The following is a 25,413-nucleotide window of genomic DNA, read 5'->3' as shown; positions in this document are numbered from 1 at the left end:
GGCCTGCTCCAAACTGCTGCCAAATGGCCCTCTGACTGTTTGAGTTTTACCTTCTAGGATATAGTTGCCACCTAACAGTTTATAAATCCGTAGAGGACAAGGGCAGTTCCCTCCTCACTATTACACCAAGCAGTGAAGAAAGCCATGTGTGATGGTTAAGACTATAACAATTTAAAGGAATGAGATTTTGTGTGGCTGTTTTGTTTCTTGTTTGAACCGTTTTCTGAATTTTGACACTGAAAAAGCATGGCCATAACCTTCACACAACCCTTGGCCCCTCACACTTGATATTCCTTTGTAATTTGAAAATGAGGTAATTTCTGGGTCAGCACAGGCTTCAAGGAAACATGACACATCAATCCATTTGGCAATAAGAACCAAATGATTGTGTGAGCAATAGCTGCTCCTGATCTGATCTCAGGCAAATGACTATGCATGGTATAGATGTGGTATAAGAGATAAGAAACGTAGCAGGTAAAGGTGAAACAAATTGGCAAGAGTTCATGAAAGCATTCTGACCTGTGTTTTAGGGCAAAGCATAGGATATAGGCAAATCAACTTTAAAAATATTATTAAAAGTACATAATGCAACACAACAGAGATAGTCAACTTTGTAAAATAACTGTTCTTTTCCCCCCAACGAGTTTCATTACAAAGCCAGAAATGCATTTTGATAAAAAATTTACTGACTTCAAGATGACCCCTTAGCAAGCTGCTCAGTGATTTTGCAGACCTTAGGCAGTAAAAGTAGTTTAGGTGTAGTCTCACTTTCCACGGTGTGCCTGCATTGTATGGAAGACCGTCTAATTCTAAATGTCTTTGCTTACTGGCTCTATCCCAGGAACTTGCTAAGCCAACCTTACTTCAAACAATCTGCCCTCATTCCCCTGGGCAGATAACCACCTACCTCCCAAATAACCGCATCAACCTAGAAAAACACCTACTTAAACCTTTCAGGGATTTCTGACGAAAAACTATAAGAAACATAATTCCCCACATGTTGTGTGATTCCATTTAGACGAAATGTCCAGAATAGGCAAATTTATAGACAGAAAGTATACTTAGTGGTTACCTAGGGCTGTGGGAGTTGGGGAAAACTGGGAGTGACTGCTTGGGGGATATGGAGTTTCTTTCTGGAGCAATAAAAATGTTCTAAAATTGATTGTACTGATGGTTACATACTCTGTGAAAAAAACACTGAATTGTATACTTTAAGTAGGTGGATTGTATGGTATGTGAATTATATGTCAAAATGTTGTTATAAAAAACTATAAGAAAATATTTCATATCTACCCTTTTAGGTTTTTAGAATAGAAGAAAAGAAGAGAAAATAATATAGCATATCTTAAATGTAAAGGGAAATCTACTGCCAAGAGCAAAGTATCAGCTTCTTTTTGCATCCAAATCTGTTTTGGTTGCCTCTGCAGTGTGAGAGAGGAGGGAGAAAACGATGTTATTTGAATGGGAAATCGAATCGAACACTTCACATTTCACAGACTCTGTCCTCCATTTATAAGAAAATTATTACTTTGAAAAATATAAATTCTGTTAAGCCAGAAATTCTACTCTAGTAATTTATCCTAAAAGATATCCTACCACAAGTAGAAATTACTTATGTACAAAATCATCACTGTAGCATTCTTTGTAATAGGAAAAACAGAAAACAAATTAAATGTGCATAATGTCCAAATATTTTTTTAATCAAGAGACATCTGTGTAAGCATTTTCTTTATAAATGGGGAGGTAATTACCAGAAGAAACTACTTAAAAAGGGGGAATGGTTATCTCTGGAGACTAGAACTGTGAGGGGGAAAGAAGCAGGGCAGGGGATAAGCTTTCTGACTCTTTACAAACTATGTTCGAAGTAAATTTATAAAGATAAGTTCTTTTGAAAAACTAATAAGAAGATAAAATGTATATTAACTTATGGAGGAAGCTCTAGTTTGAAAGAACAATGATGGTTAAGAGAAGAGGTCAGGCACAAAAAAATTTTCCTTCTGATTACAAAAAGATAATCGCCAATCTGTGATTTTCCTCTCTTGCAGCTCTATGACACAAAGATAAAAAAGGTAGAACCTGAAGAGAAGGAACATACTTCTCTTTAGCTGGGAGACCTCTTGTTATGATGAAAACAAATAATAACTCAGCTCCAAGAATCCAGGAAGCTGCACAAACTACGGAAGTTAGTAATTAAATCAAGGAAGTATGGGAGCTCAACTGAATAGCTGGGCTGTCTTTGTAATTACAGTAAATGATAACGTCTACCATGCCAATTTGATGTTAAGTTTCTCTAAAGCTGCAAGTTGTGTTAGGTGTGGACAAGTCCCAACAAATTTATAAAGATTCAAGATGAATAAGTGTTACTCAGGCTTGAAGAAAAAACAGGGTTAGGCTAATAAGCTGTGAAGGCTAACATCTAAATATTTGTAAGAGCTGTACCTATCTCTTTAAATCATGACTTAAATAACATATTTTAACACTAAAATAATGCTAATGCATTTGCTTAAATCGTTTTCTAATTCCGATTTTGAAAGAGAAAAAGTAAAACTAAGTGAATAATCTATATTTATTGACAGTTAACTATACTTCCTGGAAGCCACTTGGATCATGGAATATTATTATAATAAATAAAAATTCCATACATTTGCTTAGTCTTTTGAATATGCCAGGCAAAGTCCTAAGCACTTTATATAAATTCATCCATTTAATGCTTTCAATAATCCTTTGAAGTAGGTACTATTATTACTCCTAATTTTACTGTAGAAGAAGTTGAGGAACAGAGGAGGGAAAAATATGGCCCAAGATAACAGCTGCCACTTGGAAGAGTGGAATTGCAAACCTGAGCTTTGCTACCCCACGGCTCAGCTGGCAGTAGTGCCTATGGGAAAAGAACTGCTGGAATAGTAGTGCTGGCTTCGCAAATCCTAACCCCAAAGATACAAACCTTACAAGGTTTTCAAGTATATGGTGTCAGCCTCGCTCTGTGAAATTTACTTTCTACTGGACTCCAAGACCAGCATAAGGAGAGACACATTGCACACTGCATCCCATATAAATGGCAGAGTCCTCTACTGGGTCTAGTAGGTTTTCATAGGGACTGCTTTGTTTCCAGTGGGTATCTTTAAACAGTATGTGGAAAAGGGAAGTAGTAATGCTAATTAAATTCACCAATGACTCCAACTAGAGATGCTGCTGCCATTAGTAATGACAGAGGAGCCATATAAAAGGAAATCCAAAACTTGGACTTTAACAAGTTGCAGTTTTATTTTGAAAGTAGTATGGATTTTTATTGTCAAAACAAGTGAGAAATACAGGCATAACAGAAGACACAAATAAATTAATTGTCCTACTCATTCGAGACCCCCGGGCCTCTCTTTGGAAAAGTGAGCTCAGCTCTTTATGTAGACACTGTCCAAAGCAAAAACAGCAAGGATTTGACACGGTGTTCAGGACAATGACTGGACATGTGCATAGTGAGGAGAAGTGAACAGGTTCCGTTCTCTAGTTCCTTTCCTCAGTAAGCTCTGTGTTTATACAGGTATGAGGCTCATTTGGGGGGAAATGATTATATACAGCAATTGTAACTTTTTCATTCTTCTACCCCTCAGGAAAAGTTTCAGGCCTGAATCAAGATATCAAAATAGGGTGACACTAGTTTCACATGAACCTCAAGACTATTCATATAGTTACCATTTTCTTTACTTTAAAAAAGCTTAATATCCATTTATCTATACCAAACCAGTAAGCTGATAGAAAGTTTTCAATCAAATTGGAGTTATATTAATCTCACTTTAAAATGCAACAAAGGATATGGAAGACTTGTGTTTGTTCTGTGACATGTGAAAGAGAAGCATCACTCCAGTAGCATAGCCCCAGAGGTACTGCAGTAACAACTGGCTCTGCCAGAAACCGAGGGGCTCCAGTCTTAGTGCAGGAAGAGGGTCCCTACCAAGTCTGGTTTTTAATTGTGCCTAGATCTCACAGATTGTAAGCCCTCCTAACTAGCAAGGCTGGAGCATGCAGCACCAGCACAGTCGAGGGGCCAAAGACTAGTCAGTGAGCACCTCTATGTCACAACTTCTCCATGATCACACTGATCGTAGTAAATCAAAGAAGCCTCGATTTGGGAACAACACAAACATTATTTACCTAGTAGGCATAACCATAGTTGTTATCTAGGCTAAATGATACAAAAATAGTAATGAGACCTCCATACCTCACTGCTGAGATTTAGTCTAACTTTAAATTAAAGCAATACACAATAGCTTCTTCTACACAAAGACAAGCTTTGCACCATTTCTCAGAAACCATTTATGTCTCTAGCTCTAGCCTCAGCTTAAGAGATTAAAAAAAAAAAAATCTTTCCTATATCAAGGCTAATGTAAAAGGGAAGCAGGTACAAGACATCCTCTATCCAGAGTCTCTGGAAGAAAAAGCTCTAGAAGCCAGTATGTGTGAGCGCATTCAAGTCACAGGGTTTGAGATTTTGAGTCCGTGGTGGTTGTTTCTTCCCTTTGATCACTGAGATGTCCATCTTGGGTGGCTTGAAGGTTGCTGGATCTTTGGCCATTTGCGTGGCCTGTGCGTGGATCGGTTTCATTGGAAAAGGCTTCTGGGATCCTCTGTAGGCCTGAGTGGCAAAATTTCCCGAATCAGACTGCTGGAGGCATATTGGTCCAAAGAGGCTCCATTTATCTGCCAAGTTTCTGTCTTTAACCCCACTTCCAGAATCAATGGTGCTAAGATTTGGGCCAAGTAAGGTTGGGGCAGAGGCAGAAGGGAACCAGCCTCTGGGCTTCTGTTTTGTGGAAGAGTGCCAGGTGCTGCTGGGGTGGACTGGGCTGACACTGGCCACTTCTCTTCTCTCATTATCTTTCCACTGTGCAACTTTAGTTTGTGGAATGCTTCTGCCACTCCAAGGTACTTGGTCTCCTTGATGGTAAGACCCTTGTGGGGTGTGTAGCCAGCATCTCTCAGCCCTGTCTGTTGCTCAAAACATTGAATGCTCTCCTGGATGTTTTGTGATCAGAGAATCCATGATGATGCAGGTAGCTTTAACTTTTACCATGGGACCTTTTCCATACAGTCAATGGCCGATGACAGGGTCATGGTAGGGAAGGAGACACTGACCTCTCCTTCCTCCACCTGGGTGAGGTGCTGCTGATACTTGTGCTCTGGAATCACTGGCTTCCAGGGGATGCTGCCCATGACTGATGGAGGAGGAGTCATGGGCGTAGGGTCCTCCAGACACCTCCTGACGGGCAGGGATATCTTGCCCAGAGGCCCACTAGGCTCAAGAGCAGGTGTTTCTGATTGTTTTGAAGCCATTGAAGGACTGAGATCCAGGTGCTTTTTCTATATAGATTTCAGAGCCGAGTCGCTGTCACTGAAGTGAAATGATGTGACGATTATGCTGACAGAAAGATATTAGTGAGGAACATTGTCCAGTTGCTGCAAATTAGCAGTTATTCGGGAAGAATATATCCACTCCAGAGGTTCTGTTCTACCACCGTGAAGCTGCCTGCAGCCCAAGCTCCAGCACTAAAGAGGTTCCAAGGACTCACGTCTCCGGAGAGGTTGTGGTACAGTCAGGATGCGGGCCACGGTGTGAGCAGTGCTGTGCCCATGGTTATACATGAGTTTCAGTTTTTAAGTAGTGATTCTTAAACACCTCCAGTGCACAGCATCTTTATGGGCTTTTGCAAGCCCCCTAAATCTCTTATTCTACTACCCTCTCCAAATGAATAAAATAGAACCCAAGACAGCACCGAAAAGCTTAGAGTCTACCTTGTCAGGGATCTCCCTATCAAATATCTCTAGGTGAGAGAGAGGAAGTGAACAGAGCTGAGAACAAGTGAGCCTCAAAAACACCATGGTGATCAAGGGTTCTGTGGCATGTACAGAAATACAAGCAAAGCTACCCTAGTACTGACTGGCATAAGTGAGGAAGAAAAAAAAAAAGAAAATAGCAATTACCGCTGCTTTGACAGCAATTACTGTTCTCCGTGTTCAGAGAAACTTACAGGTCAGCTGATCATGGGTGAGAGAGAAATAAGAAGCAGAATATCATTCATTTAATTCTCTTTATGTAGCTTTCAAAGAGTGAAAAAGCACATTAACATTCTTTTTATGCTATCGAAAGAAATATTTACTGGTTAAAAAAATAAAAAAAGAGGGGTTTCTGATTCCCCAGGAAAGAGTAAGTGGTTCTCTTTTAGACTAGCTGGGTAAGAAAACGAAACCCTTTACATCTCCTAAAGACTCCAAGACGGGTGGTCCTGGTGGGAGGAGTACCACCTGAACTTCAGATTCATTTTTTTCCTAAGTTTCTACAGGTATTTTACCTCAAGCCTAGGCAAGGAGAAACCGCAGAATCAGCCAAGCTGACTGATGAGTCAGGTTCTCACTAGATTTGAGAGAGCTGAAGCCTTCCAGAGTAGTTGTCACCTGGCCTGAAATTCCAACAAGGTAGGGCTAATTTTCACATTCTCTGGTGTCAAAGGGCTAGGAGACTTGCTCTGTGCTCTGGGCACCAAGCAGCATACAGGCTAGATACAATCTTCTGAAATTCTCCATTTTTTCCTCTGTTAAGCCTAGCAGATTGTCTTGATGAGATGATTAGGCAAGTCTTTGTGACAGGCACTCCAAGCTAGGACTGGCTTGGAAAAAGTGATTACTGTGAAATCAGCAACCATAAATGTACATACACACATAAACGCTCTGCCTATGGCTTCTGGGAGTGACCAGATCTTGTCATGAACTCTCTGGGGGTCCCTGAATAATAGTTGTTTTCAGCTGAGCTGTCTCATCATTATTGGAAATGGAAGACGGAAATGTCTTCCATTTCTTTAAAAAAAAAATTTTCTTTAAAGAAAATTTTTTTTAAAGAAAATTTTAATTTTCTTTAAAAAAAAAAAAAAGTCTTTTCTTCTCAATTTTGTCCAGTTAGAATTTAAGATTTAATGTTTTAATTTACCTGACAAAATAGTACATATTGAAGTATCTCTGTTAGCAACAGTTAGCATATCAGATTTTCCACTTATAAATTGTCATCCCAAACAAGTATCTTTACTCCCAAGTCTTTCCTTTACACTGCTGTCTCACTGAGCTTAACTTGAAATTATTTTTATATTTTTTTGTAAAAATACAATTTTTGACCCACTGACCTAATTGATCCTCTCAGCAACCTAAAAAGTGTTCCATGTCACAGCTTCTAATACATACTGGTGAAAGATCAAACACGCTGTGCCGCTAGAGAATCACAGGTGAGAGCAGAGCAGGGCGGCTCTAGAGCTGTCATGTTCTTTGTATGTCCTTGTTAGGAATAGCATCTATGTAGACACATCTGGGTGAAATTTTGCTTCTAATTTAACCATGTGACCACTGAATTGCAAGACAAGGAATAATAACTATGTTTAATTTTATCGAATTAGTATTCTCTGAATTAATAATTTTGCAAACTGAATCACTTTACAAACTAAATATAGAAAAGTTAGTAGGGTCTGGTTTCTAAGCAACTGTTTCATTAAGAAAAGCTCCGCTTAGGAAAAACATCTGTTTGTCAGTAAGGTTTCTACTGTCATCATATAAATTCATGGGGAAAAAGCCATGGTCATCCTGTGATTTAGTAATCCCTAGTTGTAAAAAGGTCAACAGGGGGTACTACAACAGAGGGAGCCATCTGTTTCAATCTGTTCTAGTCCCTGAAACTTGTTATCATGAAATGATTCAGTTTTCCTACATAGCCACATAATTTAAAAAACATTATCTTCTAATTATAAAAGCAATAAGTGTTTGTACTAGAAAATGTGAAAAAATATAGAAAAAAAAAGACACAAATAAGAAAATAAAGATCACTTGAGGTTTTAATGCCTTCATGTTAGATCTCGTTTGAAAAATGAATTCTCCCGCTGAAAAAAAAAAAAAAAATTGAAAACCACTGGCCTAAAATAACTCCATATGGTCTTTACCTTTTTCACCTGCAATTAGAATGCTTTTTGTAATGGCTAAAGGCTTGTGCGTTGAACAACTGAGTTCAGAGATTTGTGGAGATAGCCAAACATACTGCATTTCATGAAAACAGGCTTAAAGAAAGACAGCATTCTCTTGACAGTGGTGAGCAGAGGTGATGAAAAGTGTTGTGTGGCGTGACACATCACATATGACATGTGCTATAAAACTTCCTTGCTAGGTCAAGTAGATGGCCTAAGACAGAGAGTTTTAAAATCCCCGCCCGCCCTCCCCCACCCCGTCCCTTTATTTTTTAAAACAACAGAACCTTGTTTTCATATGAAACTTTTAGAAGAGGCTCAATGAAAGAGAAAAGTAGAGCCCTCTAGTTAGAATGGAATTGCCTGGTGCTCTGAGCCCACCTGGCCAACCCCTTCTTAACTGATTCCCAAGGGTCCTGCAGAACACAGGCATTCATGCAGTCCTTCCGGTTGCAGGCTCCTCCCTGCCACAGCACGGCTGCTTTGCTGTTCCCTCAGTCTGGAACACTTTTCCCTCCTTTCTTTACTAGATTAATTCCTAATCCTCTACCAGATCTCGGCTTATGGGTCACTCTCTTCTTCCCCTGTCAGGTAAAATGGCCTTTAGACAGGCTCTGTCATCATGGTGTACCTTTTCTTCACAGCACCCATCAAAGTGACATTTCACATGTGTATGATTATTTAATATTTACCCACCTTCATGTCCTCCGACTGTTAATTCCACAAAGGCAGTGCATTACTGTTTTTCTCAGCAATGGACCTAGCATAGTGCCCTCCCACATAGTAAGTGTCCAGTAAATATGCTGAATGAATGAACAAATATTTTAAACCATTAAGAAAAAAAAATCAATGGACAAAGATATTTTACAATTCTTTCTGTCACTAAAGTCAGGCCACCAATAATGGAGAACAAAATGGAACATAAAGAGCTAGAGGGCTTCTAAAACAGCCTTCTCCTAAGAAAGAAAACTTAAGCGGTCATGCCCTGGCAGGTGGAAGGGAGAGATGACCTAATTAGGCCTTTGGTAGCTCTTTGTCTATGATCCATTCCCTGAGGCTCAATTCATTCCCAACCTTCCAGCCTCCTCAGGAACAGCAGAGGCACCATGAGGTCAAGAAATAAAACCAAGTTTAAAAATCTACTGTAAAAATCTAAAAAAGTTTCCAAAATGATACAAACACCATTTAAATGCACTTTTCCATCACCACCCAAGATCTCAGCATGACCAAAGAGGGGGAAATTGATGCCTTAATGAGTTAAAAATGTTAAACGTATGATTCAGCAACAAAGGAACTATGTTAGGGTTAATAAAAAATATAATTGTGCCTATTAAGTGTATGAACAGCTTCAAGGATTATCTTAGTCACGTCTGGTGAGATTTGGAATTTTAACTTATATTTGAAATGAAGGGTAATGTAGGCTGCCTGCTCTCTAGTTTGGGAGGGAAAAGCAAGAGCAGGGTGCCCCCTCCAGCTGCTACCTCAAAGCAGTTCTAGTAAAACGAACTGATTCCTTAGACAGTAAAGGAATATTGTACTTAAAGATAAGTCTAAAGAGGAACTTGCTATTTTAATTGTGAGTTCTCTCATTATTTTATCCTCCTTAACTTGCCTTCAAATTCCCCTTCAACTAAAGAGAGGGTGACTCCAGGGCAAGATTTAAGTAGCTGTTCTCCAGGGAAGGTACTCACATCTTCTTAATGATTTGTAGACATTTAAGTGACTGACACTAACCCAAGGTATATCACAATAGCCCTGCTTTTGTGATAGTTGGCTTACATGAATAGGACATAAAGGATTTGAAGTGAAGGAAACTAGCAAATTAAGTATTTACTTGCTTAGATGAAAATGTCAGGATCCACTGGTTCCATGGCTTAATTTTACTGTCTGCAAGAGCAGAGGCCATGATGATTTGATACAGGTGAGAAAATGGAATGGCAACAGGAGGGGAAGCACAGAGAGGGTTAAGAGCGTTGGCTCTGGAGTTGACGCCAGACTCTCTTGCTCAGGGGTTGGCCTTTTACTGGTAACAACCTATGAGCTTTGGTTTCTTTGTCTGAAAAATGGAGAGATAAAGATATTGGTCTTCGGGGTTGTGATAAGGAGTAAGTGACACAATGTAAGCTACACCTGATACGTGGTTGGTGCTCAATAAATCGTAAGTGAAAATAAGAACAAAGGAAATATAATAACTATTAACAAGCATGGTATTTTCAAATCCAGGAAGTCCATCACCAAGAGAGACACCACTGATGGGCTGGTAATAACAAGCCCCAGAGCAGCTCAGCTGTCCAGGCGTTCCAACAGCTCCTGCACCCCGGCCAAATCCCACTCTCCCTTCACGCCCAGTCTGCTCCACCAACAATTTGAATTGCTTATCTTCCTTTAGATCTGCCTCACTCCTCAATGTCTTCCTATCTTTGCTTTTCTTTCAGCCTTCATCCCCTTACTCCATGAGCACAGGTCTAAATCCTGCCCATCCCTCCTTCAGAGTCCTAAGAGCACCATGAAAAACTACTGTTCTGAATTTTTAAAGTTTCTTTCTTATGTTTAAAAATGCATGATTCCGTGATTTACAAGGTATGCAATGATCACCATCTAATTCCACAACATTTTCATCACTCCCCAAAAGAAACTCCCCAACCCCTTCTCCTCCCATCCTCTGGCAACCACTAATCTACTTCCTGTCTCTACAGATTTGTCTATTCTCAACATTTTATATGAGTGGAATCATACAATATGTGTGGCCTTTTGGGTCTGGCTTCTTTCACTTACCATGTTTTCAAGGTTCATCCATGTTATATCATGAATCAGTTCTTCATTCCTTTTTATTGCCAAGTAACATTCCATTGATGCATTCCATGCATCAGGTGATGGATATTTGGGTTGTTTCTACTTTTTGACTATTATAAATAATGCTGATGTGAGCATTCATATATAAATAAGCTTTTATGTGGACATAGGGTTTCATTTCTCTTGGGTACATATCTAGGAGTGGAATTGGTGGGTCACACGGTAACCATGTTTAACTTTTTGAGAATTGCCAGTCTGTTTGCCAGTGTGGCTGCACCATTTCACATTTCCACCATCAGAAATGCAACAAATATTAAAAGTTCTATACAGAGAACTACATGTTTACGTAACCCACGATCTCAACTGCATTAATCCCAGGATTGATATCTGAAGCCCTTTTCCTGATGCTCTTAAAATGGTGCTGACGCCCTCAATGCTGAAACAATAATGCCAACCAGCAGGAAGCAGGGCCAGCAGTGTGAGGCAACACACTCTCATAGAAAATAAGTTTGAAAGATACACACAAAGATAGCTTAAAAGATAATGCTGTACACATTGCTAAATGAGCAAAACTGCACACAAAAAATCAAGCGCACATGACGTCAGCGTATTAAGTTACAGAGAGGGTTGATTTGTAGTGCTTTCCCATAGGCAGGCTGGTTCTCCTATACCTAAGACTACCTGAAAACTCAGCCCTTGTACCTTGGGAAGAGGAACAAGGATTATTTTTCCCTATGACAAGAGCATAGTCTTCAGAGCCAGAGAGATTTAAGACTCAAATCCTGATGTTGTCACTTAGTATCTGTGTCACTTTGAGCCAGTTTCTTAACCTCATTGAACCTCTGTTCCCTCACCTGTAAAATAGGGATAATATTTCCTAACTTGCAGGGTTGCTGTGACTGGTACATAATAGGCACTCAATAAATGGTAACTTCTTTAGTACTTACTGCTATTTCTCTTATATGACTATTTTCCAGGCAATCTTGGACAGTGAAAATAACTAACCTTGAAGCAGCCAGTTCATCTTTTACTTACAGGTAAAAGTACTAAATTACTAAATATTCCGATGTAAATCTGAATGTAACTATCTTCAGTTGATACAGAAAAACACTGGAGAGATATCCCCAAAACAACGCTAATATAAAACTCAAGTGTTCTGGGCTTTGAAATGCAGTCTCTGACTTGGAGGAGGAGGAGAGGCATCACATATATCATCTGGGCTGTAGTAAGAGAAGGTACAGTGGACTGAGAATCCCTAAGAAATGGGTCTGGTGCCAGCTCCACCACTCTCCCAACTTTTATGACTGTAAGCAAGTCAATTCTTCATTTATAGAAGGATTATAATACCTGCTTTTATTGTATTTCAGAATTGCTGATAGAATCAAAGTTTTCTAGATGATTAAGCATTATTCAATTTTAATAAGTATTCTTGATAATCATATCTGTTTTTCATTTTAAAAAGCATGACAACGGAGCCAATTTCTATCATTATTTGAAAAGTTCTAGAGAAGTAATATAATGTATTGGGAAGGAAAAAACAAGATTTGAAGGCCAAGAACATGGTTCAAATTACTTGCTACATAATCTTGGAAAAGGGATTTAATCTAAGTCTCTGAATCTTCAGCTTGTAAAAGGGGGATCTCTCACCTCATATCTACAAATTAACTCAAAATGATCACAGATCTAAATGTAAGTGCTAAAACTATACAACTCTTAGAAGAAAACACAGAAGTAAATCTTCATTATCTTGAAGGTAATGAAGGCAATGATTTCTTAGAAATTACATCAAACCATATAAGCAATAAAAGAGAATACTGATAAGTTGGACTTCATCAAAATAAAAAATTCTGTGCTCAAAATGATATCATTAGTAAGAGAAGAGATAACCCACATATTGGCAGAAATATCTTCAACTCATATACTTGATAAAGAACCTGTTTCTAGAATATATAAACAACTCTTATGACTCAATAAAAGACAAATCACCCAATTTAAAAATGGGCAAATAATCTCAAAAGATATTTCTCCAAAGAAGATATACAAGTGGACAATAAGCTCATGAAAAGAAACTCAACATTATCAGTCATTAGAGAAATGTAAATCAAAATCACAATGAGATATCACTTCCCACCCTCTAAGATGAGAATCAAAAACACAGACAATAACTTGAAACTAATAAAATAAAGTTGAAAAAAAATCATAGACAATAACAAATATTGGTGAGGATGCAGACAAACTGAAATCCACATACATGCTGGTGGGAAAGTAAAATAGTGCAGCAACTTTGGAAAAGTTTGGCATTTCTTCAAGGGGTAAATCATGGAGTTACTATATGACCCAGCACTTCCATTCATACGCGTATACCCAAGAGAAATGAAAATATATGTCCATACAAAAACTTGTACATAAATATTCATAACAGCATTATCCGTAATAGCCAAAAGTGAAAACCCAAATGAACATCAATTGATGAATGGATAAACAAAATACAGTTAATCAATACAATGGAATATTATTTAGCCTTAAAAAGTAATGAAGTACCAATCCATGCTACAACATGAATGTTCCTCAAAAACATTATGTTAAGTCAAAAGAGCCAGACACCAAAGATCCCACATTGTATGATTCTATTTATATGAAATGTTCAGAATAGGAAAACCCATAGAAACAAAAAGTAGATTAGTGGTTGTGAGGGGCCAGGGAGAATGTGGAATGCAAAGTGACTGATAATGGGTATGGCCTCTTTTTGAGATCATGAAAAAGTTCTAAAATTAGACAGTGGTGATAGTTATACAACTCTCAATATACTAAGAATCTCTGAATTGCAAATTCTAAACAGGCGAATTTTAGGTATATAAATTGTATCTCAAATAAGAAGTTTAAAAAATGGGGATAATGTCTACTTCCCAGAACTACTTCAAGAATTTACTGAGATGCATATATGAGACATTCGCTAAATGCTCATTTATTAATTAGGTGGTACAGAAACCAGGTCAGGACATAAAAGAAATCTTTCCATTTCAAGGACATAAATGGAGATGATACATTTCACAGGGCTGTATTCCAAATTTCAATGCCAGATCCAATTAGATGGTTCTTCAAGGGATAGAATTATTTTCAGTTAATGGTTTCCCAACCTTACTTGAGTAGAAATTTGAGAATGAGATAGGGAGTTCAGCCTCTGACAAGTTAAGATTTGTAATCCTGCTCAGTTTGAAACTCTGTAAAAACAAGTTTACCTTGTGTCTACCTTCCCCTCTTCTGAGCCCTTTGCCTTCCCCTCTCCTTGGCTCTTTTGCCAGAAATAAAAAGCTTTCTCTGAAAGAGAGAGTGTGGAAGAGTTTGTGCGATTAGTTTGGGCATGTCAATATGTCTAGATTCTCGTCACTACACACACTGCCTTACTTTCACCTCCCATGACTGGCTCAGAGCCTAGGTTTTTTGTTTTTTTTTTTTTGGTTGTTGGTTTTTGGGGTGTGTGTGTGTGTGTGTGTGTGTGTGTGTGTGTTTTCCCCAATGAGCCTGGTAGTTTTTTCCAAAAATCCTTTTGACACTGATGGGGATGACTTGGATCCCTGAAATACATCTATTTCTGGTATTGCTTTCAAAATGTTCTTTAAATAACTGAAAGTGACTAAGAGGACTAATGAGTATACCCATAGTATGATAAATAACCTGGCTATAATATCTCATTTGAAGAATATCATTTATTTATTTATCACATCCATCACTGAATATCTATTTCAAAATTAAAATGTAAAAAATACCCAGTACATTGATTATAAACTATGGGACATTTAAGGACATATTTTAACTCCAATTTTGGAAAAGAGAAAGACTTCCACTTTTTACCTTATATACCTCCTTGTCATTTAAAATGTTTTTAAACAATGAGACTGTATTAACTTGTATGATAATAACAAAATAATGAAAAAATAACATATAAGGAGTCTAAAAAGGGGAAACACTTAATGACCATAGTCTAAGATTAAGTCTTACCTATTAGTAAACTCTGAATTATCACTGGAACTCAGCAACTTGGTATTTAATTCTCTGCCTGACAAAGCTGCTACTGAGTACGAAATCAGCTCTGCTATGAGAACTAAACCAAGTATCACTTTCTCACTAGGACTAAAAGGAGATGCAGACAGTCTTTCATAAAACTAAAATACAACTGACAGGGATCTTAGTTCTCAGATTGTTGTGATGGACAGATAATACACACATGAGAAATTCCTACATAAGCCATCAATAAATATTTGTTGAATGAATGAGCTTAATTTTCCTCTGCTCTGTGCCTAGACTGCAAAGTTAGTGAGAAATTACAAAAGAAATCTAAAATATCAATAAATTAGGCAAAAGGTACACTGCGAACCATTTAAGGCAGCCTAGGAAAGGAACACTTAAGCACACATTCACATGCACACTTCCCCAAACTAATGCTACTCAAACCACAACCAGGAGCCCCTAGTACTACAGGACATTTACAAGTAGGCTGGTCTCGTCTGACTGGAAGCCCAGAATGGCTTGGCTCCTGGAGTGCTTTAGGCCTGGGCAAAGGACATTGGCAATGCAGGTGGGAAAATTCAGTTCTTTCCTTTCTTAATGGGAAATTCACCTGAGGCCCTGCCCATTAAGTGCATGTTACAAACACCAAAAACATCAATTAATTCAAACTTGTCCATTGAGGGGAGCTGAGAACAGAAATTACACCTCTACTTCTCATGTTCTTCATCATCAAATTAGCTGCTAACTGATTAGCACACCAATTAAAATTACTAAAAACAAACACAAAACCAACAGTTGTGATTTTTATAGCAGAGCCTAGAGGCTAATGAGCTCTGTGGGTTAATCAGCTAAGAAGCTTATTCCAAATAGTAATGTTGCCACATTAAAATGACACACCATGGCTTCCTGAAAACCCAGTCTTAAAAAAAGAAACAATGAGAAACATCTCCTTGACAGTATTACAGTTTCTTAGGAAAGGTACAGGATGATTAGTTTTCTGAGACTTAATAGTTATAGGCATTTTAGGTTCTCACTTCATTGATTTATTTGATTCCCATAAGTACCATTATTGTCACATGGCTTCCGGAACCCTAACGAGCCCCCAGGCTTATTTCAATTCCTGGACTCTTCAGCCTCTCAGCTGCAGTCATTACTTGTCTCTTGAAATCCTCTACTCTTTCGGCTTCTGTTCTCACCTATTTGTCCTTTTACTTCTTTGGGTGATCATTTTGTCTGCTTTGAAGAATTTTCTTTTGCTTTTTAACCTGGTCACAACACCTCACTGTTAAAGTGTTTTGTGTATAGTAGGTGCACGATAAATGTTTGCTGAATAAAAATGAATCTCAAGGCTCAGGCCTTCATCACTATATACTTTCCCCACTTGCACTCTCTCTTAAGCTTTAGCTACTAGGTCTGTAGAGAGCCAATTATACCCAGATTATACCAGGAAATAAGAAGCCAGTAAGTACCTGTGCATGCTTTTGTGCTTGCAGAGAACCTTGCCTTTTGCAGATAAACAGAACACATCAGTGTGAAGGACTACATTACTGGCTTCAATCCTTCACCCCTCCCTGCATCCATGCCCTTTGCTCTGTGACTTGGCAGTATATCCTACTAAAGGGACAGAGTATATTTCTCCACCCCTTGTCTTTTGGATTAGGCCACATGACTTGCTTTAGCCAACAGAATGAGGCAAAAGTGATAGGATTACAGTTCCAAGCTCTGGCCTGAAGAGACCTTGCTCTCCTACACTTCTGCTATCACTATGGGAACATGCCTGGGAGGTCTTGGATCCTGGGATGATGAGGAACACCTTCAGCAGAGTCACGCAGCTGACCAGCAGACACAGGAGAAGCAGAGCTGGCCTGCTTAGCCCAGCCTAGGTCAATTGAACCCCACTGGTCTACAGATGTGGGAGTGATAATAAATGATTGATGTTTTAAGCTACTAAGTATTGGGGTAGATTACGTAGCAATAACTGATAAAATCAGCCTACTGAAGCTTTAGATCTAAGAAGTTACATAGAACACCACATTATTACTTAGCAATCCAACAGAAGAACAGTAGTCTCCCTTATCTGCAGTTTTCTTTCCATGGTTTCAGTTATTGCAATCGACCACAGTCTAAAAATATTAAATAGAAAATTCCAGAAATGACCAATTCATAAATTCTAAATTATGCGTCATTCTGAGTAACCCGATAAAATCTTGTGCCATCCGCTCCATCCCGCCTGGGACATGAATCATCCCTTTGTCCAGCATATCCTACACTGTATACGCTACCGCCCATTAGTCACTGAGCAGCCTTCTCAGTTATAAGATTTATCAGATAGATTGACTGTCACGCTATCACAGTGCTTGTGTTCAAGTAACCTTTATTTCACTGAATAATGGTTCAAAAGTGCAAGAGTATGATGCTGGCAATTCAGACATTCCAAGAGAAGCATGAAGTGCTTCAAATGAAAAGGTAAAAGTTCTCAATCTGATAAGGAAAGGAAAAAATTATATGCTGAGATTGCTAAAATCTACAGTAAGAATGAATCTTCTATCCCTGACACTGTGAAGAAGGAAAAAGAAATGCATGCCAGTTGCCGTCATACCTTAAACTGCAAAAGTTATGGCCACAATACATGGTAAGTACTTAGTTCAGATGGAAAAGACATTAAATTTGTGGGTAGAAGACATAAGCAGAGAACGTATTCTGACTGATGGCAATGTGTTGTTCCAGAAAGCATTGAGCCTACATGAAAACTTCAGCAAAGGATCCTCTGAAATGAGTGACACCAAGCCATTTACACAAGTAAGGGATGGTTACACAGATTTGGAAATAGATTTGGGCTGAAAATATGAAAATTACTGAAGAGGCTGTGTTTGCCAATGAAGAAGCTGCTGCCACATTTCTGGCAGAGTTGAAGAAGTTGATTAGGGTTCTCAGGTTTCACTAGGGGTCTTGAAACTTATCCGCCGTGGATAAAGGTGGACCACTGTACCATAAAATTCACTGATTTAAAGTGTACAGTTCATTGGTTCCTAGCATACTCACAGAGCTGTGCAACCATCACCACAATCAATTTTAGAAGGTCTGTCTTCATCACCTCAAGAAGAAACACTGTGCCCTTTAGCTATCACCTCCCAACCCTTTCTCTCCTTCCCTCCACAACACCCCGCTTCTGCTGCCCTCGGCAACTACTAATCTACCTTCTCTATATGTAAATTTGCCTATTCTGGACATTTCATATAAAGGAATCATATAATATGTGTTTTTTTGTGACTGGCTTTTTATAACTTAACATAATGTTTTCAAGTTTCCTCCATGCTGTAGGATGTTTCATTAATTCATTATTTTTTTTTTATGGCCAAATAACATTTCATTGTATGTATATACCACATTTTGTTTATCCATTCATCAGCTGATGGACATTTGTGTTGTTTCTACCTTTTGGCTACTATGAATACTCATTTACAAGTTGTTGAGTGGACATATTTTTCACTTCTCTTGGGTATATAATTAGGAGTGTAATTGCTCAAGTGGTAACTCTATGTGTATCTTTTCGAGGAACTGCCAGACTGTTTTCCAAAGCAATGTACAATTTTGCATTCCTATTTAGCCTTCTTTTTATAGCTAAGAAATTGAAGCCCAGAGGGATTTAGTATTTGCCAAAGTTCATACAACTGAGAAGCAGAGAATGGGAGATACATCCAAGTTTTTCGTCTCCAGAGTCCTAGATCTTAATGACTATCTTCCACTGATGGAGCCAAGAGATACCGTGAGTTAATTCTGACCTCACCATGTCTACTTCTCACCCATTTGGGTGCCTAATTCTCTACCCGCTTTTCATGAGGCCCCTTTCTAGATTTAGAATCCAAAAATTAATGGAGATGCGGAGAATAACAAAGGATCACAAAAGAGAAATAAATGTATTGCAAAAAATCTTTCGACGAAGAAATATTAAAGACCCTGAGATTCTTTTGAAGAGAGAGCAAAAGTGCATACTGACAATAGTTAAATACATAAAAAGTTAATGTAATAACTCATATGTGAGCCATTCTTTACCTCTTTGAATTGGAGGAAAAAGGATTTAATATATAGGATAAGTAAACATAAATATAGACTTCCTTATCATTATGAGAGATTGAAACTCTATCAGGACCCTTTGGGAACCCTCCAGGCATTTTATTATTGTGACTTAAATTAAGACCTCAGTAGGAGACAGGAAACTAGACAGAATGAGCAGCAGTCTTGTGGCTCTAGGATTTTAGAGATTTTGTGCAAATCTACAAGATATATTCTTTGGTCCACGGACTCAAAGTCTTTTAACCAGGACTAACTTACCCTGAATAGCAGACAGATATACAAAGGTGTCTTCGTGCTCCAAGTTCTCCAAAAATATCTGGAACCAGAAAACACAGCAGTGATATGACTCACAAAGAGCAAGCAAGATTAAGACCCTTATGGTAGCCTCAAAAGAATAAATGTTTTTCTTCTTGTTTGTCTTAGCTAGACACTGGTTTGACTTTAAAGTCTTGTGGGGAAAACAGTATATAAGTTTGAAGTCCCATTTCTACAATAGTTAAAAAAGAGTAGTGATTAAGAAGAGATAGTTCTTGAAGTAATCGAATACACAGGAGTAGGCATGGAAACCAAAATCCAGAAGAACAATTCTCAACATTTTTTTCCATTACAGCTCACGGTGGAAAACATTTTCATATACCAACATGACAGACTATAGGCCATGACACACAAGAACACAAGAGGCCAGGTTTGGGGCTATGCCCAATTGATGGCACATTTGCTATAATTTGATCCTTTTCTCTAACAGTCAGAAAGCATATGGAAATGCAAGTGAGAGACAGAGATGTTATAATTTGATAACTTTAAATCTGTTCTAATTTATTTTTTAAAGTCTTTTCAAATTTTAGCCCTTACATTGACATTAGTAACAAATTAATCTCAACACATTTTACAATCTAGGAAACCACCAGGGCATGTCAACTGCTGTGGGTACTTCTCATCTAGAAGATATGACAGTGACATGTTAGAATTAGGCTCTAATATGGGGGGCAGAGAAAGACAGTGGCCACGTGCCCATGTTCCTCCTGCTTCATGCCTAGGGAAAGCTGGAGGTGTCTGTTCCATATGTAGTGATGCGTCCTTCTCTGGCACAGAGATATTTGATACCAACTTGATGCTGCTGGCCTCCACATGTGCTGCATGTTAGGAAGAGCCTAAGATTAGTTCACCCGGGAAGATGGCCAGGTTGGAAGGAATAGGGATCATGTACGAAGTAAAGGAAGCTTAGTCTAGGGTAGTAACCATGTGAATAAAGAGGGAGAGAGAGATTTAAAAGACTCCTTGGAAAAAGAATTGATAGGATTTGATGACTATTTATGTACAGCAGATGAAGGTTAAATAAGTTAAAGAAAATTCCAAAGATATTCACTGCATTCGCCATCTAAATGAGTGTATGATGGGATAATTTAATGATTACTCAAAAGAGATATATAATTTGAGGTTTTCGGCAACATTTAAATGACAACATATCCTTGGCACATTTCCACACCTCAGTTTTCTCATCTATAAAGTGAGGATAATACCAATATTGTAGCTGTTGTGAGGACTACTGACAACATCTGAAAGGTATAGGGGCCTGGCTCAATAAACAGCAGTTATTATTATATTGTTGGTTCTAATACTTCAGTGACTAAAGATAAATGTATTCAATCAGAATTATAATTCTTAGTCTAATGGCTAAACTCTATGGAAGAGATAATAACAGCAGCAAGTAGCCTTTATTTGGTGCTTATTATGTGCCTACCACTATAATTAGTGCTTTACATGGATGATTTTAAGTCTTTCAACATAAAGAGGGTCCTATTATTATCCTTACTTTACAAACGCAGAAACTGAGGCTCAGAAAGTATAAGTGACTTGTCTAAGAAACTGATTTGGAATTTGATCAGTAGTCTCTAGATCCTTTGCTCTTAACCTCTAACTTATACTGAGGTCAGGACAATTTCTACAAAAGGGAAAAAATCCCCAGCTAAGCATATATATTCTCCCACATAAATCTACAATGTAAAGAACAGCTTTTTCATTGATAAAGGGCGAAGAGGGGAGGAAACCCAGTTCTGGCTGATGCCCCTCTAAAAGAGGCCCAGAGAAAACAGGTGGCTTATCTGGGCTGGGCCACAGTGTTGAAGGTGGACCTATTTATCAAAAAGGTACTTTTCCATCTCTGGGAATTCACTCCTGCTGTTCCATCCCCTTTTCTTTCACCCACACTAACTTTACTAGTTTGTTAAGGCCATATCAAGATCAACTCCTCCCAGATTTCAACCTTTCTCCTTTTCCTGACTATCCACAGCATTTCTTGCCTGTAAAAATTCTGGTATTCTGTTCATGTTCCATTTAGCCTTGTGTGGTTATCTAAGTCTTTCTTGTATCTACATCTTGCCTCCTCAGAACAACTACAGTTTCCAAGGGGAGCCCAGGACAGTGCTTAATACACAGTCAAAGCTCCCGGAAGCCGCCCCTCCTGCAGATGTGTGTATTGATGGTGTGTTCTACTCACCTTGAGAAGCTTCTCTTGCACCTCCAAGGCTCTTGTTTCTCTCTGCTCTATCCAGCAAGAGAGAGTTCGCAGGGCAGCAGCCCGTGTTGGAATTTGAGGGTCATAAGCAGATAAAAGAACTTCCTGGAGCTGTTCTGTGGTTATGCTTCCAGACTTCTGGTTTGTAGTAGTGCCAGGTTCACTGACATCCTGAGAAGTGAATGGAGCATCAGATTTCAGGCCTGTCTGGTTGGATTTCTGTTGTTCAAGGTGGCTATGAGACATATCAGTGTATCCTTCATGGTTGGTTTGTTGCTGCCTTTCTGTTTTCCCTTCTGGATGCTTTTTGTTCAGAGTACTCTGGGCAGCCACACTGACAGCCTCAGTGGAAAACGCTCCATGAGTAGAGATGGTGATGCGGAGATCTACAGCGAGTTCTTGGATGACAGGGTCAGGGTATATGTTAGAGACCTTCTCCAACAGAGGCAGCAATTGTTTCAAGACAGCGAAATCACCTGACTTCAACTACAAAATGAAATGAAAAATGCCAAACTCAAATTAACAGGGCATACATTAATATTACTTGAGCAAAAGGCAACATATCCTGAGTAAAAGAGGCAGGGATTAAATCTTGTTCCTGATGTAATCCACACATAGCCTGAGTATGGCACTCAACAACTACTGTTGAATAATTACTACAACAAAAAAATTTATTAATTACACGGGTACTTTCTAATTAAAAAAATACATCAGCATTACTCTTAATTTTTACAATTTGATGAGCAGAACAAGGTATCTTATAGTTTTAATTTGCATTAGCCAGACTAACAGCATTATTAAGCATCCTTCCACGTTTATTCGCTGTTTGCATTTCTTTTTCTGTGAACAGCCTATTTACATACTTTGTACCCACTTACCCATTAAACAGTTTATCTCTACAGCTATTCTTACCATATCAGATTTTAATATCCAATCACATGGTGAAATTCTTTTTCAGATTATTGTATTTTGACCTTTGTTGTATCTTTTTATCGTATTATTGTATTTTCGACTTTTATGTACCTTTTGCCATAAACAATGAGTTCATGTTAGCAAAGTACTTAGTGCCTGACACATAGTAAGTACTATGTAAAATTTTAAACGTAAATATGATAAACAAAAAACACACACACATACTGACATCCTTATGATCTAGTTACTATTATTATCTACATTTTAAACAGGGAAACTGAGGCACAGAACAGTTAAGTAACATGTCCAAAGTCACACAACCAGAAGATGGTAAAATGCGAACTCAACAAGTCTGACTCTAGAGTCCACACTCTTACCCAACACCCTACAAGGTTTCACTTGAATGAACAAAGCTTTTTTAAGTATATGATCTAAAGGGGTTGGCCAGCATTCAAGGGCACCATAGGTCCAGAAAGGAATGGGACAATAATTGACAAAAGGGAATTTCTCCTAGAAAGTGGGAGTGAAAATTACGTAAGATTTTCTTCTCTCTAGAAACTTTGTTCTAATAATGCCATAGACCTTACTAGGAAAGGTAAGTGTACAGTCAGTGGCGAAAGAAGAATCAGTGGTAATCCTTTTCTGTTTGATAATACTGGAAAAATTATCATATAAGGCTTCATGAGGCCCTGATTATTTGAAAATTTTGAAGGCCTTAAATCCTTTTTAGAACAAAGGATATTTATTACTTACTCATTCACTCATTTCATTATCCAACCAACGAAGCAATTAACCAACTGTTTTCATAGGACCTATATAATGTTCTCATTTTACACTATTAAATCCACAGATCCACAGAATTGTTATTGTTCATTTTCTCCACCACTTTCCTCCCAAATAAATGAAAACCTGAGGTACATGACAGGTTTGTACCTGTAGAATTTCACCATACACTCCCCTCAGATTTCTTTGTTTAAACAATTAGAAACTAATGCAAAATTGACATAAGGTAGAATTTCTAGTTCTGCAACATATGTTAGCTTACTTTCATGTGTAAAACAACTGACCATTCTGATGTTACCACCTATTAAGGGAAGAAGAGAATATATATGTCCAGAGTTAAGGTATATGTTATCTAAGAAAAGAGTCAATTTTATCAGTAATCTATGTGTAACTGAAAAGGACATTTTAGAATAATTTTGCTAGTGTTTTTATGTTAGACTTCATGCAGTGCCTCTGTAGTATTATGTACTTTTGTTTTTTCTTTAAGCATCTGAAATGGGAGCATCTACTTATATCTACAGTATACCATCTCTTTCATTTCTATTATATACAATATCTTAAAAAAAAAAAAAGACATATAGACCAATGGAACAGAACAGAGAGTCCAGAAATAGACCCACATAAATACAGTCAACTGATCTTTGACAAAAGAGCAAAGGTAATACAGTGGAGAAAACACAGACTTTTCAACAAATGGTGCTAAAACAACTGGACATTCACATACAAAAAATAAATAAATTCAGACACAGACCTTACGCCATCACAAAAATTTACTCAAAATGAATCACAGAACTACATGTAAAATACAAAACTATGAAATTCCTACAAGATAACACAGTAGAAAATCTAGATGACATTGGGTATGAAAAGAAACCCATGAAAGAAATAATTGATAAACTGGACTTCATTAAAATAAAAAAAACTTCTCTGCAAAAGACAATGTCAAGAAAAAGAGAAGACAAGCCATAGACTAGTAGGAAATATTTATAAAAGACACATCTGATAAAGGACAATTATCCAAAATATACGAAAAATTCTTAAAACTCAACAATAAGCAAAAAGAAAACCCGATTAAAAAGTAAGCAAAAGACCTGAACAGATACCTCACCAAAGAAGATATAAAGATATACAACATAAGAAGAGATGCTCAACATCCCTTGTCATCAAGGATTACAAATTAAAAAAGATAGTTTGGCAATTTCTTACAAAAGTAAGCATACTCTTACCATATGTTCCAGCAACCATGTTCCTTGTATTTATCCAAATTAGTTGAAAACTTACGTTCAAATATAAATCTACACATATTTATAGCAGCTTTATTCATAACTGCCAAAACCTGGAAGCAATCAAGATGCCCTTCAGTAGGTGAACGGGTAAGTAAATTGTGATACATCTAGACAATGGAATATTATTCAGCACTAAAAAGAAATGAGCTATCATACCACAAAAGACATGGAGGAACCTTAAATATATATTACTAAGTGAAAGAAGCCAGTCTGGAAAGTCTACATAGTGTATGATTCCAATTATGTAACATTCTGGAAATGGCAAAACTGTGCAGACAATAGAAAGATCAGTGGTTGTCAGGGGTTGGGGAAGGACAGATGAACAGGCAGAGCGCAGAGGATTTTTAGGGCAGTGAAACTATTACATATGGTAGATACATGTCATTAAATATTTGTCAAAACCCACAGAGTGTACAACACGGTGAATAAACTAATGGAAACTATGGACTTTGGGTGATAATGATGTGTCAATGTAGGTTCATCGATTGTAACAAACATACCACTGTTACAAGATGTTGATAGTCGGGGAGGCCATGTGCGGGGACAGGTATATAGGGAATCTCCGTACCTCCTGCTCAATTTTTCTGTGTACTAAAACTGCTCTGAAAACTAAAGTCTATTAAAAACAAAACAAAATATCTTTTCTCCCTGTTTTCAAACTTCTTAGTCATTGGGGTATTCAGCTTATTAAACTGGGTAACTTCTCTAATCACCACGGGCGGGTATGTGGATTCCGAATAGGAGCTAATAAGGCAATTAAAGCAATGCATATTTTCAGCTTCATAAGCCTATAGATTTCCCACTATTAGAATAATCAGGGAAATCTAAGACTACAGGTGCCAGCTATTTGTTCATAAATATTCAAAAAGTTTTCTTGAGGTATAAAATAATATTCACTTAATTGCTAGATGAGAAAACTGAAGCATTAAAATGTTAATTAGTTTTTAAGGGTTGCCAAGGGCCACCAACAAAATTTAGAACTGATCATAAAGCCCTCATTTCTACTCCTGTCACTGCTTCTCAGCAGAAATCTCAGAATTGTGTGTAAAAG

The 25,413-nt window shown here is 37.9% G+C and overlaps 1 protein-coding gene and 1 pseudogene across 2 annotated transcripts in view; both read right to left on the bottom strand.

The window, feature by feature from the left end:
* Positions 1–25,413, bottom strand: part of TANGO6 (transport and golgi organization 6 homolog) — a 128,529-nt gene that overhangs the window by 57,254 nt on the left and 45,862 nt on the right. For both annotated transcript variants that reach the window (XM_025045243.1, XM_006909805.3), the window contains exons 13-14: positions 21,364–21,867; positions 19,125–19,182 (exon numbers count right to left, since the gene is read on the bottom strand). In XM_025045243.1, coding sequence (XP_024901011.1) covers positions 19,125–19,182; positions 21,364–21,867 — 562 coding nt within the window. The remainder of the gene's footprint in view (positions 1–19,124; positions 19,183–21,363; positions 21,868–25,413) is intronic.
* LOC102886641 lies at positions 4,086–5,875 on the bottom strand (annotated as a pseudogene).

This window comes from Pteropus alecto, unplaced genomic scaffold (assembly GCF_000325575.1).
Source record: "Pteropus alecto unplaced genomic scaffold, ASM32557v1 scaffold42, whole genome shotgun sequence".
Lineage (NCBI taxonomy): Eukaryota > Metazoa > Chordata > Mammalia > Chiroptera > Pteropodidae > Pteropus > Pteropus alecto.
This window is presented reverse-complemented; position numbering and strand designations above follow the sequence as displayed.